Here is a 19085-nt window from a genome sequence, read left to right as displayed (position 1 = left end):
TTCTCTGTCTTCCTGTTTGTTGCCAAACACAGAGCATGGGAGCTCTTGGCTCCGCCCCCTTGTTACGTTGGGCGGGAATTTGAAACTAATTTTCATGTGAAGCAACACACCCCTAAAACAGCAAACTGTGTACACGCCCCCAAAACAACACTGTTTAACACATTATAATAAAAACATCTGAACTGTGTGTTGAACTGAACCTAAACTGGCACACTCAGAAGAACCATAATATTAATATTAAATCATAAAAAAGGTGTAAAATATTCTTTAAACAAAATTTTAAACAGCATTTTTTCTCTTAAATATCTTTAATTTGCATTTCTTTACAGCGAACACAGTTGAAGCATTTTAAATGTCAGTTAAACATAATTTCCATTTGGTTTGTGGTTTGTTGGCGTGCAAACACAGAGCACAAGCATAAAAGGAAACCCTAAGCATAATCTACAGCAGGAAACCACTGTGTGAGCTTTTGGCCAAGATATAGTTTGTATAAAAATCAATCATCTGAGCTTCTTCCACAGCAAACTGTCCGTATGCTGTCGAACACAGCCATGTACAAAAGCGGATGCAAGCACATGTTCAGCGTGGCCAGACCTTTGGAGACTTGGTATGAATTATACAACCAGCACTCTTTTAAATTCTCTGACTTCAGGTACACGTGATAAGTCTGCAGAAAGTGATAGGGGACAAACGACGTCGCGTAAAGAATGCAGACAAGAGCGACCATCAGAGCCACTTTTCTCTTCTCTAATGTGGTGATGTTCTTATTTTTCAAAACAGTCCAAATCACACCCAAATAGGACGCAAAGGTAACTAGAAAAGGAATCATGCATCCAACAACCATAAGAAACAACGTGTACTTTAAATGGGATTTCGCCCTACTTTTATCTTTGCAAGAGACGCAAAGAGTGCGGTTGTGTACGCGATCTGATTCCACGACTTCGGTTCCAGCGAAACTGAAAACCGGTGATGAAGTGATGATCACGATGAACCACACCAGCACACTTGCGATCTTTGCGTGTACAGGGCGCACGTAGCTCCGGGTGAAGAAGGGGTACACGATGGCAATGTATCTGTTGACGCTGATGCACATGATGAAGAAAATGCTGACATAGAGGTTGCTGGTGAAGAGGAAGCGTTCGATCTTGCATACAGCATCCCCAAAGGTCCAATTCTTCTTCTTGCCATAGTAAATGATGAGCAAAGGGAGGGTCAGGATGTAAAGAACATCGCTGATGGCCAGGTTACAGGAGAACACTACACCAGTGTGCCAGTCCTTCCTCTCTCTGGTCCCCAGGAGCCACAGGGCAAATATATTGCCCAGCAGGGCCACAGTCATCTCAATGCCATACATGGGTGGGAGAAGGTCGATTTGAAACTGAGATTCATTGCATAAACTGTCGTTCTTCATCTCTGGTGTTCTGTGAGCCCTAAAAATAGAAAACAAAGTTGATCAGAGCGTCATTTCTGAACAAATAGTAAACGCCTGCTTCACACTCAGGGCTGTCTATGTTAATGACGGAAAGTTTGTCGCAAATGGGCGGGGCTTTCCCCCACTGATGACACGTATGAAGGGAGAATGTCAAAGTGTTTCTACCGCTAAGGTGTGATTATAAAAAAAATCATTAATTAATTGTAACTTAGGAACTGGCTAAATTAACGCACTGTTGCCAGTGCAGTGTTTAAACCTCTTACAGAAATTGACTTTTGCATATTAGGTCCCCTTTAAAATGTAAAAAAAATGCTCAAATTTGAGTTTTATTGTTGGCAATTTTTTGAGCTATTTAACTAAATATGCTATTTAGTATAAACAGGAATCAAGAATGAAATTTAATAAGACCTCTTTTTAAGACTTCGTACATTTTAAGACCTCTCCACTACTTTAGGTTTCAACCAGTAACATTGGCGACATTTTAACTTACAGCATGTTTAGTAAATACTGATTGTAAGAAACGAGTCCTAAATTAAAACGTTATTCATATACTGAACTAAAATGCTAATCCAGCACGTGGTGCCTGTAGAACAGCAGGAAAAATAGTGTCGTCTTGGTTACTGCAGTAAAATTCTCATAATGAGTTATGGGTGTGTTTTGAGCATAAAGTGCATTAAACCAGTCTCATCTCTCATTCCCTTTAGGAGTCAGTTGTGTCGGTCCGTGGCGCATATGCTATTTACATGGTGGACTTTGTAAGTGGAAAAACTGAACGCTTTACTAGCGAGGAAACAGTTAAACAGACCCTCTGCAGCGCGAGTATAAAGAACGAGCCTCCTCCATTCAGCCTCTTTACTTTCCATTTATTCTTTATTTTACTCCTTTACTTTTGTGGATAAGGAAACAGTGTTGTACGCCCTCCACTGAAGATATCCATTAGCCTACATATTTAATTTCATTTGTTAAGCGCAAAGATTTGTTTTAAAACTATTTCTAAACTCAGCTCTGATTTCCAGCAAACAAATAAATAAATAATAACAAAGTGTTGAAAAAAACTGAGTTATATCCAAATACACATCCTACTCTTATGCCCCATATGGTGACGCATATGTCTCCAAAATCCGACAAGTGGACAAATCTAAACTTGTTTTTATTAAAACAAGTATGAATATGTATTTAATAAATAATACTGATAATAATAATAACATAATACAAATGCAAATTGTCATGAATAAACTGAAAAAAGACCCCCGAGATGAAGAAGGCATAAAGGTAGTGTGTTTTTTTATTTTTTATTATTATTTATGCAGTCGATAACAATTTTTTTTACCATTTTAATCCTTTTTTTTTCATATGTAAAGATATTTTTGTATTGATGTACATCCTGTGTATATTAAGAGTTTGAACCTGCATAGGCACATAACTAATACACTCTGTGCTGGATTTTAGACCAGCTTTTAGTTGGTCAATGGCATTGTCTGTTTCAGTTTCTCAAAATAGCAAAGCACCAACAATGTGCCTTAACACACTTTCTTTATAAATCAGATTTTGCTGAGGAGCATGTTGGATAGACAGAAAACTGGTCTAAAGTTCACGTTAGTCATGTATGCAAGTTAAGTTGGTAATGACTAAACTACTGTCAAGTTATAATGACTAATATGACTAAACATAATTTATTATGATCTTATGATAAGGCATGCGCTAATCGTGAACTAACTTTAACTACAACAAGAGTCACATGAGTTCTTGTGTGAATAATGGCTACCCTAATTACTTGTTAGTACATGATTGTTTGTTAATTATGGTATTAATTACCACATTAGTTTAATCTTAGTTTAACCATCATGAACTCATGACATGTTAATGTATAATCAAATCATGACTTTACTTGATGGGGCACATTATTATACTCATGAACTCCTTTTCCACATTTTTATGTCATTGCGTTTACACTGAATAACAATGAAAAAGTGCTCAGTCAACACCAGCATTAACAGTTTAAACACAGGAGTTTATGTTAATGGTGGATGAGTTAATGGTGATATGCTCATCCATGTAAAGTCATATTAATTTACATTACCATATCATCAGTTCATGTTGGTTACATTTAGCTTAACAACTAAATTAACAACATGTACTAACAAGTAATTAAGGTAGCTGTTATTCACACATGAACTCTTGTGACTTATGTTGTAGTTAAAGGGCACCTAGGTTAACCCTTTTTTCATATTTCATATTTCATATAAACAAAATATTTAGTATGACCAGGGTCGTCTCTCCATAGTCAAAAGCGACATTTTGTGTCTGCCGGTTTGTTTACTAGCGAGAGTTCCATTGGCATTTTCCCGCACGTTAATTCTGACCAATCGAAAAGTAGTTTAGGAAATACATGCAATAACATCTGGCCAATGAGTGATGTGGATTTTGTCACATGACAGCATTTTGGTTCTTTTCAACTGCTTCAGACCAAAGCAATGGCTGTTTCTCAATTCCAAGAACGCAGAGAACAGACTTGTGTCCTCAGAAGAACGAACTCAGGAGACCGCGAGGGCAGAGAACTCGTCCTTTGAGAATTGAGACGCTGCGTTCTTCCTGATGGTCACATGACCTTCACGTGTTTTAAATAGTAAATTATTTAAACATTACAGCCTTCATACAACGATTTATTGTTTTTACCCTTTTCAAAATATATACTTTGCATAAAAACATTATAAATATATGTTGCACAATATAAAAAAAAAACTGATTTTAATACGAATTTCAGCAAACAAACACCCTTAATGTGTTTATTCCTTTATTAAGATGTTCATGGTAATGTTTACTTTCACCGTTTCATTTAGGGAAACTCCTGAGGTAAATAATTCATATCTATGAACTTTAATAATAAATCTAGATAAAATGCAGCGCTTCCCACCTCCAGTCGCCATGACTTCTGGGACTTCCAGAGTGAGTTCGATGCTCAAGTCTGCATCGGTGCGTCCTCGATATCAAGAACACATCCGGGAAGTTTCACGCGTCCTCCGTACTTGCAGTCTTGAGTATTGGAACTGAACTTAGGCAGCTGATGATGACGTTTCACGAGAACACGAGGACGCAAGACCGCTGAAGAACGCATATTGAGAAACAGCCAATCAGTGTGGTGTGAAAAGGACCCGAAAACAGCAGAAAATGCAACAATTTGTTGCCCAAATGAACCAAACCACAGATGTGAAAGCACCCTAAAAGGCACCAGTGTCAAAAGCAAGTCTATTTCATTTAATAGGTTTATTTTTTCCCCTTCACTTTCTTCAATTGGTGAAGTTTTTTTTCTAGCTTGTGGATTTGCTGGACTTTCAACCGTGAAAATTAAACCACAATGAACTGAACTAAACTGAACCTCTCTACAAATTGGACTGACACCGTTTCAGTTTACTAGAACTTCTCTGTTAAGCTGCTTTAGCACAACCTACATTGTAAAAGTACTATAGAAATAAACATGAATTGAATTAAATAATAAAGCTAAATAACTGAGATCATTATATGCTATCTTGCTCAATTAAGCTTTTTAGCTACAGAAATAAAACAGTACATAATCATGATATGTTAATTCAACCCTTCAAAAGTTTTTAAATATTCAAACTCATAAGGCAAACTCATTGAGAATATATGTTATCATTGTTGTAATACTGACCAGCAATATCCATTTTATTTTATATCACACATTTTTGGTTTCCACATAAAACTTTAGCACTTTTTGAATGAAAGTGATGAACGTATAAAAACAATCCCTAATCTATTAAATACTATAAGACATTTAAATTTCAATCACATATAGAATAGTTACAATGAGTGAACTGACTAGTAGTTGAAGCCACATAAACTGTAATAAATGTTGAATGTTTTAAGTAAAAATAGCAACAACAGCATTATCGTTTTAAAACACGAGGGGCTTTTCGATGGAGGTGGTGAAGTGAGAGGTGAACGCAGAGAAAACAGAACAGAACAGGTAAATCGATTGGCTCCCTCGTGCCATTTTACAAACTGCTTGTGGTAAAGAACTGCGCAGATGCAGATATTATAACAATCTAATCGATAAACACACCTTGTTTTCCGTGCTTGGGTCTGCTGAGCTGACTTCTCGACTGAAAAATGCGCGGAAAGACTGGGAGGAGTCAGATGCATATTCAAAGGGAACTGAGGCGATCACGAATTGTGTGAAACAGGGCTAATCACATACCTTTGGGGGGGTGGGGGGCTTAAGGCCATGAAGGAGTTTATTTATTCTGTTGAACATTAAATAAGATTTTTTTTTGAAGAAAACTGATATCCTTAGTAGTAAAAACAAATCCATTAAGTCAATCGTTACAGGTTTCAACTCTGTTTAAAATATCTTTTGCACTCATGAAAGAAACATGTTCAAAGTTTGGACCAATTTAATGGTGAGTAAATGATGACAGAATATTTGAGCTTTGTGTGAACTTTAAAAAAGTCAGTAAAGGGAACAGAATAAGGATAGGTATGTATAGTGGTAATGTCGGATAAAGGGATAGTTCACCCTAAAAATGCAAGTTTTCCTACTCCCATCATGTCATGCCAAACTGCGCTTTTAGAAAGTGTTGCCAGATTGGGCAGTTTTGAATTTGATGGTGCAGGTAAAAAATGGCATTGGCAGGTTGACAAAATTTGGGTTTTAAAACAACTTTTATATGCAACTTATTCAACAAAACAACTGTGTACTCCATTCAGTTAGTAGTGACCAGTGCATAGCGCAAACCAAGTGGGCCCACCTACTAGAGGAGGTGAAGGAAAGTTGCATCAAAAGCTGCATCCCAAATCGCATACTTATGCACTATTCCAATGGTTCTCAAAGTGGGGGTCGGGACCCCCCGAGGGGTCGCGGGACAATGAAGGGGGGGTCGCCTGGTGGTTTCCAAAAATCTATTTATTTTTATTAAACCATAAGAATTACCATATTTTATCCATAACCTACTGAAGAGAAAAAAAAGTCGTTTATGCCGTATATAGTTACTGTAGTAGCTTATAGTTACTACTTCTATTGGATTGCAACTCCTGGGGTAATTACATTGTATTAAAGACACAGCAATAGCGTCAGATGCAGCAGATTTCATAACACCCGGTTAAACTTTGTGGCCCATTTCCAGCTCTCATACATTAAAAAAATTAAAAGAAGACTGAATGGACTTGGGTCCATTGGTGTGTATGCGCCATTGCATGCAAGGTTTCTGTATTTATAACCACCTCAGAGTATATTGGGGGTCGCGAGTCACTGGCATTGTCATTTTGGGGGTCGCGGCCTGAAAAGTTTGGGAACCCCTGCACTATTCTACACCCTTTTGTAGTATAAATAGTGTAAGTAGTGCGTTCACACTAAAAACCCTGAAAATAATAAGAGCACTATGATTACTCGGATGATGCACTCATTCAGGTGGTAAAACCAATTGTATAATGTTGGACACTTCACACACTCAACGACTGCAGTTTTGCTCACGTAGCAGAAGGGGCGGAGTTATCGGGTGCACATGTTGGATAACTTTATTTATTTTAGATAGTGAAAGCAAAATTCTCCTATGAGAGTGATTAATATAGTGCCTCCTCCTGATGGTGAATGCGGTTATACTCATGGCAGGTATTATTTGATAGTTTGGTCGTTTATTTCACTGATTTTGCAACCGTCAAACGCCATCAGTGAAACTTTTTGAATTTCCGCTTAGTAAAAAAACACTAGTTCTCCATTTGGGACGACACTACATACACATACTATGCTGTTGAGTTTGTAAGTGCATACGTTCATAGTGCATGAGTGCATTGTTGGTAGTGTGCCATTTAAGACGCAGCTAAAATCTGACTCCCTTCACGCAGCGCCTGCACACCACTCACAGTGGTTAAACTCATGACACTTTCATTCATCATTTTTTCCAATTGACAAGAAGAAACATAGAAGCGTTGTCTGATTGACAAACAGCACATTATGTTCAGAAGAATTAAAAATGCCAAACAGGACAAATTTATACCCCATTTCAAAATAAATCATACTCTAATACAGGGGTGTCCAAACTCTGTCCTGGAGGGTCGGTGTCCTGCAGATTTTAGCTCCAACTTGCTTCAACACACCTGCAGGGAAGTTTCTAGACAGCCTAGTAAAAGCTTGATTTGCTAGCCCAGGAGTCTGATTGGGGTTGGAACTAAACTTTGCCAGACACTGGCCATCCAGGACTGAGTTTGGACACCCTTGCTCTAATACGTAGTACACGTAGTGTATGTTGTGGTTCTGTAACTGCTGGTGTTGGTTGTGTATGGTTAAACATTGACAGTTAAAGTAACTAGGTTAATTTCGATTTAAATAAAATAATAATATAACATTTTGGGAGTTTCTTTTGTGCGTTTGGCAGGTTTTAAACCGCTTTTGAGCTGGAAAAAGTCAGCTATATCTGGCAACACCTCTTATAGAGTGAAACTGTAATGGAACACGGAGGAGAAGAAACTCAACTAAGTCATTATTTTTGTTTATGTGCGCACAAAACTGTTCTCGAAGCTTGATAATATTCCGATTGAACAATGCATATGGTTCGTTTTGAGGATAATTAAAAAAAATAATAATTACAATTATAACGCAGGTCGTTACTGATATGGTGGATGAGGGAGTTCTCTGATTTCATCCAATATATTTTGTGTTTTCAGAAGATGAATGAATGTCTCAGGTGTTTGGAACAACATAAAAGTGAGTAATTTTCTGAATAAAATTTTTTTAGATGAACTAACCCTTTAGGTCATGAAATTCACTACATTCTGATAACTGTAGGACACTAAAGAAAACCAAATCAAGATCACAGCTCTGATGGGCCTAAGTCATTTTTGACTGCTGTAACCTTCAGAAAGTCCAGTTGTAATCCTTCTTTGTGCTACAATGATTGCTGTTCTCTGATTTTGATAAAAAATGACATCTGTGGGAAAACAGAAGTTAAGATCTGATCATGTTTACACTGTGCTGCCATTATGTCAGCAGATAATTAAAATATATTTTATTTATGTATATTTGAGAGTATAGACTAGAGAATATAGATTTAGCTGTCAGATTGTAAATGTGAATAATTCTCTTATTGATACATTTACATTACACAATGGCCGTCAATCTGGCTTTTAAAGAAAACCTAGGAAGGAAATTTTTTTATTTAATTACAAGCTGTTCACACATTGTCAATGTTATGTATTGCTAATTTACAATTGACATACAGTCTGAATACAGATATTTCATTGAAGTTTAGTTTAAAAATCCCCTTGATTACTTTAACTGGAAGGTTCTAAAGTACCAAACAATGAAGAATACTAATTTTACTTTCCTTGGCTATTGTTGTGATATAATATACTGTAATTTATGCTTTGATCATACTTATGCCATTCATATTATTTTAATTTTATGGCCATTTTAGTTAGTTGCCTACACCACTAAAGCAAAAACAGGACACAATAACAAAACACTACTCCACTATCAGATATTTTATAATTAGAACTTTAGGCAAGTTTATAAAAGTGTGACAATAAAAATTAAGTAAAATGTATTTAAATGGTACATCAAACATTGCAAACGCTTTCCTAAGTGCTTAAAGAAAATTAAACGAACTAAAACAAGACAATAATAAAGAGAATACAATTAAAACTCAAAAAAAGATGTTTTTAAAAGAAGTAATGCAAGGTCAGGGAGGTAATCTTGGCAACTGGTTCCACAGACAAGGGGTAGTGACTAAAAAAACCTGTTTGACCATTAGTTTTTAAAGAGAACTGAGGGACATCTAAAGAGTCATGTCAGCAGATCTTCAAGATGGAGTAGTGGGCCAAAGGGTGTTTAAAGTAGGATGGAGCCTGATTGTTAAGAACTTTAAAAATAACAACAGAATCTTAAACTGAATTCTAAAAGGGACTGGACGCTAACAGAGGGAGGGTAACCTGATTGTATGTTTTGACCCTGACAGCAGCATTTTAGGAAGGGGAATTGAGGAAGACCTCAGAGTATAATGCATTACAGTAACCTCAAAGTGAAGTAAAGAAAACAAAAGGGAAGGGGGAGTGCAAGTCAAGTACATTAAGATGTATACATTACTGTCTGCAGTTTATCACACATACACTGTGGTTACCAGCACCACGACTAAAAATAATAGATAACAATTGAATTGTAAACCAAGTTGGACTACTCTATTTTCAGTTCTTGCTACGATGTCACTACAATATACACAAGTCCTGAGTATTATTCATTAACGCTGTACTTGCTACAGGGTTAAGTTTTGGAGTACTGTTAAAATAGTTGTAATTATGCATAATATAATGTTTGTTACTACAGTAAGTACATTCAACAAACAGGACAGTAGTGTCAAAATACAATTTGCTACAATCAGTTCAGCATTTGTTAACAATTTTACATTTAAGACTGTTAATGAAATTGAGACATTTCTTTACTAGCTACAAAATTATTGAACTGAGTTAAACCATTTCACCAAGCAAAACACCTTACTGTTTCCCAAGAAATCTCAATTAAAAGACAGATTTCAATTTATATTTTACTCAACTGGGATTTAACATAATGCAATCCAGCTCTTAACAAACACACCATCTGACAGGAAATATTTGATCTTTTTTTTTTTTAACCCTTACCGGTTTATTTTTATGGGACGTTGTGCAAACCAACATTATAAAAAAGTACTTGTACATTAAAAAATAACGAGTCAATAAAACTTACCATATACCTCTGCTTCACCAAATCGTCCGACAGCCACCCTTGTAAATGTGTCAAACTTCCTGTCTCATGCAAAGAATGCACTTTTTAACAGACCAATGTGTGAAATCACACAGACATGCGTCACCCTTAAAAGCATTTGAAGAGTTGCAACAGAAGCTACTTGACGATTTATTTATTGGTGAATGCAACCAACTCTATAAATATATACAAGGCACAATTTTGACATTTTGTAAGATTTTTCAGCGTAGAGATGGCACATCAGTTATGAAACAACAGTTCCACCTTCTGGTTCAGCTCTTTAAACTTTGCGCTTTCACTTCCTTCAGCTTTTTCCTTTCTTGTGTTTAAAGTCTTTTCTTCCTCCAGAGCCTCTTTGTTGTTTCGTTGTTGACCGTCCTTTAAATGTTTTCTTTACACCAAACCTCTTACCGCTTTCTCCTTTTTTCTGGCCAAACCTATTCCCCCTCTCTTCCCTTTTGACAAATTTCTTGCCGCCTCCACTCTTTTTAAACTGGCTCCTTCCTTCCAGTGTCTTCTTATAGCCAAACTGCTTCCCAGCAGCTTTCTTTCCCCGGTCACCAGACTTAAAACTCTTCTTATCATGTGGAGGAGGGCCCTTCCCCGGTGACATCTTCCTCTTTTTGAAGGGGTTTGGAGACTTGCCAGGGCGGTGTTTCCTTTTTGCTCCAGGAAACATGTCTGAAATGGAGTTGAGGGGCAAAATTAATTGAATTACACCAAAAGAGTTTCTAAAATATTGTTTACGAAGCCGTACCTTCATCTGGTTCCTCTCCTACAGCCTGTCTGTAATACTCAGCTTCATCATCAGACTCCTCTGCTGGAGCCTGGCCCTCCTGCATCCCAGGATCCTCCACTTCATTATCTGAACCCTGGCCCTCCTGCTCCCGCTTTCTCTTGATGCCCTCCAAGCTCCGTTTTCTTTAAGAAATTTCATATTTTGAGTATTTAAATCATATAGATGATTTTTAGGGGTGTAATGGTTCACAAAATGTATAGTTCAGTTCAATATAATACAGCCGTGTCACAGTGTGGTTTATTTTAGGTACACAACATTCCCATTCTAAACTAAATGTTCAATTCTCTGACTTTTATGGACAAAAAGCCGAATGATTTACTGTATACTGAATAAAAGCATTAGTAATAAAAACAGGAAGTGATTGAATTTAGCAATCAATTCTTCGATCTTTGAATTTAATGCACATTTAAACTAAACTGAGAACCTAACGATTTTTTTTTCGCACAGATTTCGCAAAAATTTTTTGGCCTGCCAGGACACTGTTCAAATTTTTTCCACACCATCTGCATGGTTTCATGGTAAATAACACTAAATTTCCATATTAAAAGTTCTACTTCTGTGTGCGATACCTCAAGTTTTTTTATAGACGAGGCATGGTGCTGCACTTCCCCCTAGGCATTTGACCTGCTTTAGATGGTTCATAAGACAATTTTACAATGTGAATTTATCAACGCTATCTCACGGCAATACGTAACTATTTGATGTAGTAGCTAATTGGTACAATTTAGTACGATTTGCCTAACCAATGATGGTTGGATTCAGGAGTGGGGTTGGGTGTGAGGCCATCTTTTTAAAGTTTTACATTTTTGTACGACTGAACTTGATGAATTCTTACAAGTTAGTCACTCAAGCCTGGTTTATACTTCTGCGTCAGGTGACCGGAGTAACCCACGGCGCATGCATTGCGCGTAGCTGTGCATTTATACTGTCTCTGCTGGTCTGCATTAACACTTCCGAAACGCTAGTTGGCAGTGAGGCGTTAATGTTCCTCTGTGTTGAGTTTCTTCACTGGTATTTTGTTTTTTCTAAACGCTTCCTAGATGTACAAGTGGCTCAAACTCGCTCATTTTGAGGCAGAAACCGGCGGACTTTGCGTCAACGTGTAGGCTCCACCGTAGCATACGCGTGCGATCGACGCAGAAGTATTAATCAGCCTTAAACTGACAAAACGTAAAATAGCTATTTTTCCTCGTGAGATCAGGATAGAATTTATTTAAAGGATACATTTGTTAAATCAAAAATTAACTATTTTTTAATGCTATTGTTGCTGTTGGAGTTTAATGTAGGAGGCTTTAAATAGTTAAAGGTGCAGTAGGTGATTGTTTTAAGAAACATGTTTTGTTGTGCTGGTTGAAAGACTCTTTACAGTCCAGTAGTAATGATTACAGTAAATGATCTAAAAGCATTCATATGTCTTTTTATATTCTTAGTGAGGCATAAAACTCATAAGTTTTCATCCAATTAAATACTGTCAGGCCGACATCTCCCATAATTCCCGATAAGTAGCCCAAACTGTCAGTCATCAAATACAGATTTGGCCTTCTGCGCACCTGTTCACGCATATGAGCCATTAGCACCTGCATGAAAAGCTAAATTGACACTTTTTAAAATGCTGAATCAATTTTGGAGTTACTTGCATGCTGGAGGAAGGATGACAACATGGCTGAAGTTTTTCTGATGTCGATTGTGTTGTTATGAATGGGTTATTTGAACAGAGGTGTTGTTTAACCAATGAAATCTCCCGGTGAAAGATAGATGTGACTATTTTCAATTTCATAAGGGACCTTTAACAGCATCGATAATGTAGATGTTTTTTTAGTTCTGAAATAGCATTCAAGTATGGCTTAGAAATGAGTGTAATTCCTGCACGCCGCCGGCCAACCACAAACTACATTTCTAACTGGTGATGACATGAACCAGTGGGTTGTCTGCTCTCATGTCGTGGTACGCGCATTCGCGATTTCAGGGGGCTTGGCTTTGAGAAACAGTCCCTTCCCTGCAGTACAACATGCTAACCAGTAAGCATTTTGGCAGATCACCTACTTCACCTTAAGAGGAAAACGCCTTCTCTCTTTCTCTCTGGGTTCCCTTTATATAAATAGAAGCCAAAAAAAAAAAAAAAAAAAAAAGAACTAGGGTGTATATTTTTATAGCAAAACCACACAAGTACTGACTTTTGCTGTGACCTTCTTTAAAATTTGCACCGATTTCATTTTAGTCATTTTAGCAATAAACTATTTTTTTCCCAATCGGAACACCCACAAACAATGTACATATAATTCAAGGAGATAAATAGGAAGCAAAAATAAAAAACAAATCCTTGATATTCCATAAATGTGACAAAACATATGGAATACCTGAACATACTTTTATATGCCTGAAATACACTTAAATGTTTAAAATACTCTTAAAATTCCATGACATTCCAGAAATTTCATTACCTGTGAAAACCCTGGATATAGCAAAAAGAAACAATTTCTTTAGTTCTAGAAACGTTTAATTTCTTTACTGTGAACAAGGATGGAACTATACTTGACCCACTCAATTCCTGGAGGGCCACAGCTCTGCATAGTTTAGCCTCAACCACCTTCAACTCACACCTGCTTAATAGTCTCTAGTAGTCTTGAACACCTTGATTAAATAGATCAGCTGTGTTTGAATAAAAGTTGGAGCAAAACTATGCAGAGCTGTGGCTCTCTAGGAATCAAGTTTGAGACCCATGTTTTAGAGTGTCTCCTTAGCAGCTTAGAGCTGGGTTATAAAACAATAGTATTTATAATCAACAGATGTTTTTTTTTACTTTGTAGGAAATAATGGAACTATATATATAGCCCATGATTAACCATGGTCCAAATTTGTAACCACAAAGCAACAGCAGATGATCAGTTGTACTCACTTGTTTAGATCACGCTGTTCTTTTTTCATGGCAATGTTTTTTTCTTGCTTTCTCTTCCGCTCTTCTTTCAGTTTCAGATGCTTCTCCTTCCTTTTTAGCATCTCCTGAATCTGCTCTTCGGTTTTTGAGACTGCAGACAATCACATTTTAGATTTGGTTTACCATTATGCTCAATGTTTTGATCTCCTACTAGGGATGCTCAAAATAATCGATTAACCGTTAACCGAAAGGGTGTGTGATTAATGGTCTCCGTTAAATTCATTCATTCATTTTCTTGTTGGCTTAGTCCTTTTATTAATTCAGGGTCACCACAGCGGAATGAACCACCAACTTGTCCAGCAAGTTTTTACATGGCGGATGCCCTTCCATCCGCAACCCATCTCTGGAATATCTCCATTAAATTATTAAAACTATTATTTGACATTAACCACTCAATATGCAGCCAAATCAGTCGTTTCCTAGTGACATCTTTTTTTTTTTTGTCAACAAAAATAGCTTTTTTTGAAAGCTAAAAGCGCGTTCACTGTGATTGGTCCCTTAATGTGCAACTGCAACACATATTTGTTAACTCGCAGGATGGTAACACGTGCAACCACACGTACCTACAGAAATATTTGCCAAAGAAGCAAAATGGAAAAAGAATGTTGCAGTTTAATACAGACGAGTTGATGTCAAACCAGCGCTGATGCTGATCTGCGTCATAAACACTACAAATAGACTACAGCTTTCATTGTTTGCAAATTAATGCAATATAATATTAAAACAACAAAACTGTTTACAAAAAGTCAACATATGCATGCGTTGTCATTGTCTTTGCACATGAACCGCGAGTGTGTGAGAAAAAAAAAAGCACAAAAGCTCAGAAGGTAAAAATCTGATGCTCAAGACACAATCTTTAAAATAATGACTTTTTTTAATTAAAGGTTTTGTGATATATGAATAACAGTGGGGCAATTATTAAATGCATATTTTCCGTGGAGTGATCGATTTGAGGTAGCCTGCTATTTTTATTTTGACAACAAAAAACATAAGATTCGAAAAAAAACTGCCTATGCCGGTTTATAAAAAGAATTCATTCAGTGTTTTCGTTTTGTAATCTAAAATTTTCAATTTAAGTAAAAAATATTCTTTTTGTTTATGCTGTTGGAAACACTGCAGGTGCGTGAAGATGCCCTGGTGTAATGTTCTGTTATTAATATGTTCACATGTTAAAATAAATTAGTGTTTTAAAACACAACATTTAATGAGTCAGACACATACATTTTTTTTTTATTTAAATATAAATTTACTAATAATCTGACCAGTTAACCGTTAATATTCCATTAACGAGCAGCGGTTGTTGGTTAGCAAAATGAACCGAAATGAGCATCCCTATCTTTTACATGAAGCTATACTCACCGATGGAATGATAAAGCACGCTTCCTTCTCCCATGCCTTCTACTATCTTGACCAGCTGCAAAGTCATTCTTGGGCCAATCTGTAATAGAAGACATCAAATTATCACCAAATGAATAATTATCAAAATCCATCCATTCAGGTTTATAAAGTGGCCATGAAACAAGCAAACAGAATCCCCCTCACATCTCTGTATATAAAAGAGGTCATTGTACAAAAAAAACATTGTTTAAGCCTGGGACACACCAAGCGGAAGAACCAATGCAGAAGAACCGACGACGTATGCATTACATTTCGACTAAATATATTTGTTATTGTTACATTCTTAGTAAGTACAGTGATCAATAAGCTGACTGCATTTATTTAGCACAAATATTAGCATGTGCTAATCTTGCATTACTAATGAAATACTGTTGACTGTTTTCCACTAAAATTAGTCATTACTATTGTTGCGCTATTTTTGCAACGTGTTAAGAGCGGTCAAACAGCATGTTCATATTATTTTTCCTACAAGTAAATCACAAATTGTGGCATGCTGCAAAACATTTTCATCTTGTATTTTATTGATCTCACGACTAGTGACTAATCGATGTCGACTCAACAATAATCTAAACCTTAAATCTAAAGTCGTCCAACCCCAACTGCATTGCTGCCCCGCATTGGCAGTGCCTGGTTTTCTTTAGGCCAAAAAGGAGCAAAGATCACACCAAATGGACGACAGCTGACTGAAACTATGTGTTCTGCATCAGCATGAATGTATGCATCTTTCTATACCTGCAGGTTGCAGTATCTGTATCCACAAAGGGACAACAGAACTAGTGCTGCATACATACAAGCCATAAAGCAGCATTTGAGAGGTATTCTCACTCATGACAGAGGAATTCCCTCATGCATTTATGTGATAAATCATTTGCAAATATTTGAGATATGCAATGTGAGTGACTGGGCTGACTGAGCCCAGCCCAGTTTGATAAACTGTTGTCTGTGTCGGCTGGAGGATTTCCCCTGGGACATTCTTTTTTTTTTGGGAATTTATTTGTTTTTAAAAATAGCAATTTGGTTATGGCAGAAAATATATTATTTTGCAAAATGTACAGCATTTAAGAAAAAATGAAAGGGCTCTTCACCTTAAATTTGTTTAAAATAATTTAGTTAAAAATTCATGGTGAGATTAGTGTCGTGAATCGTATCGAATCGTGAGTCAGGTGAATCGTTACATCTCTAGGATTCAGAGCACATCAACAAAAATTAGTGACTAAACTAAGCAAACGAGAAGTCAAGTGGGAACACAAAACAGCCGGCTTTCATTTGCATTTCTTAAATATTTAAAAAATAATATGCAATATCATTTTATCAGACATATTTGCATGAGCCTTCATGTTACCCAAAACCCAAAAAGATTGGTGCAAGCTAAAATAAACTCAACCGGCTAGCCAGCTAATCCAGATAAACGGTAAAGGCTCCAGATGTAAACAGGACCAAAATTACCCAAGTTATGTTTCTTAACAGAACCGAGGATTAGGAGAAGTTGCTTAAAAAAAAAAAAACAAAAAAAACTGTGACTTTCATCACCTCTGTCAGCCGAACTGCACTCTGCTGAGACGCCATGTTCCCTCGGCCAGAGTACACTTGGGGTAACTCTGTGATGTTGTGCTCCTCATCCTGCTCTGCCTCGCTTTCTGAAAGGTTTACACCTCTGAAAAAAAACACCATCAACAATGTGACTTACACAATCAACTACATGCTTTACAAATCTAAATATATTAAAGAAGTGCATCAGTGCGTTTACTTTGAAAAGAATCACCGTTCCATCAATAATAATACAAATTCATCATATGCACTTAATTTTTTAATGATTAGGCCCGTCACAAAATTCATTTTTTGTTGAATAATATATTGTGATAAGATAGTCATCATTTTAAGACCATTTTTGTCACTCAAAAGACAATGCCAGAATGACAATATATCATCATCACAATGCAAGTACACTCTTCTAAAGAACACATAATATTTTACTCCTAAGAAGATTTCGATTAATTATAGTCATTTTAACAATTTAATATTCAGGTATTGGTATCAGAATGTGAAAATACATATCATAAATAAAAATCTAAACAAAAAAATGTGTGAGGTAAAAAGAGGCTGCGATATCTGCTACCAGATCTATTTTCAGCTGTCAGACACCCACATAAAAATATACTATAGTAGAGCTGCACGATTCTGGCCAAAATGAGAATCGCAAATTTTTTGCCTAAAAATAAAGACCACGATTTTCTTACGATTCTGTAGATGTAAAATAAAGGTTAAGATGAGTGGGCTATTATTATTGTTATTCTCAAACATGTGGTAAAACAGCAATAGGCTTTGTGTAGCTGTGCTGTTGGTTAAAATGCTCAATTTTGTATAGACTTGGAATTGTGGACTTGAACAGACTTTAGATTTGTCCTGGTCATTATCGCTGATGATAATTCTGATGTTGAATTATTGTGTTTGAGACATATGCTGCCATATGCTGTCATTTTCTGCTTAAAATCTGTCACTGACGTGATTTTCGTGAATACTGAAGACTGCGTGGGTATTTTTGCATTTCGGCAGGTTTTGGATACTGTTTGGGCTGGAATCAGTCAGCTACATCTAACACTGTGCTTTCATTTTCATTTTCACAGCTAAGAGTGGTTCACTTCTGCGCTGCTCCTAATTGATCACTGTGTGCCACAAGCTGAATGTTACTTACAAGTTTATTACCTGTTACAACTTTATTAGCCTATGCAGAATTTGTTCACTAAAGTAGACTTCATTCAGAGGCGTGCCCGCTATCTTTGTGGTAACAGCTGATGGTCAGCTCACGTCACGTGCGATTTTGGGGTCGCAAATACATTACATCAAGAAAAGAAATTACATTTTTGGGATGAATTATATCTTATAAATACAGCATGTGACTCTTTCAGAACCATTTGAAGGTGTCCACGTTGCTGAACAACGTATGTAAAACAATGTGAAGACCATCAATGCTTCTTTCCTGAACTTGAAAATATGATTGACATAATCGCAGATTTGCTGGATTGAGATCGTCTAGGTGGTCGAATCGAGACCGCAATCTTTGTACAATTAATTGTGCAGCTCTATACTATAGTAATTTATAGTAAATACTATAGTGTGTTTTTTAACCGTACTGACACATAGGGATGTCAAAATTATTAGTTTCTTTTGTGCACCGCGTTGCAGACGCGGACAATTCATTATCGGTTCAGTAATAATCATAACCAGTTATTATGTACTGACGTCATTTATCTCCTATGCGCTCTGTCGCGAGGGAGGTGAGCGCGAGTATTTACAACACTCAGCCAATTAAGGGCCGGCCTGTGGCATGGGCACCATAGGCAAATGCTAAGGGTGCTGTATATCCAGGGGGGCGCCAGAAATTAGCGCGGTTCAGTTGGTTTTGTTTTCGATATTCCTGACAGACATTCAGTTATAGACGGCAATAACTCAAAAAACTTTTACCCTAAAAAGATCTAAAGTGTGTTTCCTACAAAAAAAAAAGCTGGTTATGTTTCACAGCTGTCTTTTTTTTTTTCCCTCGACATTATGAGCACTGCTCCGTTTAAGTCCTCACAATATGCGTTTAGCCGGGAGAGCTCGCGCTTAGAGGAGCTCTTAGTAAGGGACTGTCGGAAAAGTTCTTCTTTTTTTTGTTAATTTTTTTTTACTGCTCCGCTAAGCGCGAGCTCTCCCTGTTGCGAGGAATTAAATGTGTGCGTGTTTGTTTCTTTGGTGCTGTCTATGTTTGTGTATGTGTTTGAATGAGAGACAGTGT

At 36.8% G+C, this 19085-nt stretch overlaps 2 protein-coding genes across 4 annotated transcripts in view; both read right to left on the bottom strand.

Annotated features, from left to right (window-relative positions):
* Nucleotides 1-289: 289 nt before the first annotated feature.
* p2ry11 (purinergic receptor P2Y11) lies at nucleotides 290-10781 on the bottom strand. 3 transcript variants are annotated; one of them, XM_005164326.6, is made up of 2 exons: nucleotides 10161-10781; nucleotides 290-1430 (listed from the first exon to the last, which is right to left on the bottom strand). In XM_005164326.6, exon 2 carries the CDS (start codon nucleotides 1409-1411, stop codon nucleotides 497-499), a length of 915 nt encoding a protein of 304 aa, XP_005164383.1. In that variant the 5' UTR covers nucleotides 1412-1430; nucleotides 10161-10781; the 3' UTR covers nucleotides 290-496. The 3 variants fall into 3 exon arrangements, with proteins under 3 accessions (XP_005164383.1, XP_073790477.1, NP_001191383.1); XM_073934376.1 differs by lacking the exon at nucleotides 10161-10781 and adding an exon at nucleotides 5512-5555 and having other exon boundaries at nucleotides 290-1486; NM_001204454.1 differs by lacking the exon at nucleotides 10161-10781 and adding an exon at nucleotides 5514-5555 and having other exon boundaries at nucleotides 294-1430.
* The window catches only part of ppan (peter pan homolog), a 15101-nt gene continuing 6333 nt past the window's right edge, over nucleotides 10318-19085 (bottom strand). Inside the window, 5 exon segments of the mRNA NM_201463.1 lie at nucleotides 10318-10859; nucleotides 10936-11099; nucleotides 13874-14003; nucleotides 15272-15350; nucleotides 16841-16964. Of these exon segments, the coding sequence (NP_958871.1) occupies nucleotides 10483-10859; nucleotides 10936-11099; nucleotides 13874-14003; nucleotides 15272-15350; nucleotides 16841-16964 (874 nt within the window). The 3' untranslated portion in view covers nucleotides 10318-10482.

Source organism: Danio rerio, chromosome 3 (genome assembly GCF_049306965.1).
Source record: "Danio rerio strain Tuebingen ecotype United States chromosome 3, GRCz12tu, whole genome shotgun sequence".
NCBI classification, from domain to species: Eukaryota; Metazoa; Chordata; class Actinopteri; order Cypriniformes; family Danionidae; genus Danio; species Danio rerio.
Note: the sequence above shows the minus strand (reverse complement) of the source record. Positions and strands in the feature narration are given on the sequence as shown.

Excerpts from the sequence above, each read along its gene's own strand:
- p2ry11 (XM_005164326.6), bottom strand. The coding sequence starts at position 1,411 with ATGAAGAACGACAGTTTATGCAATGAATCTCAGTTTCAAATCGACCTT.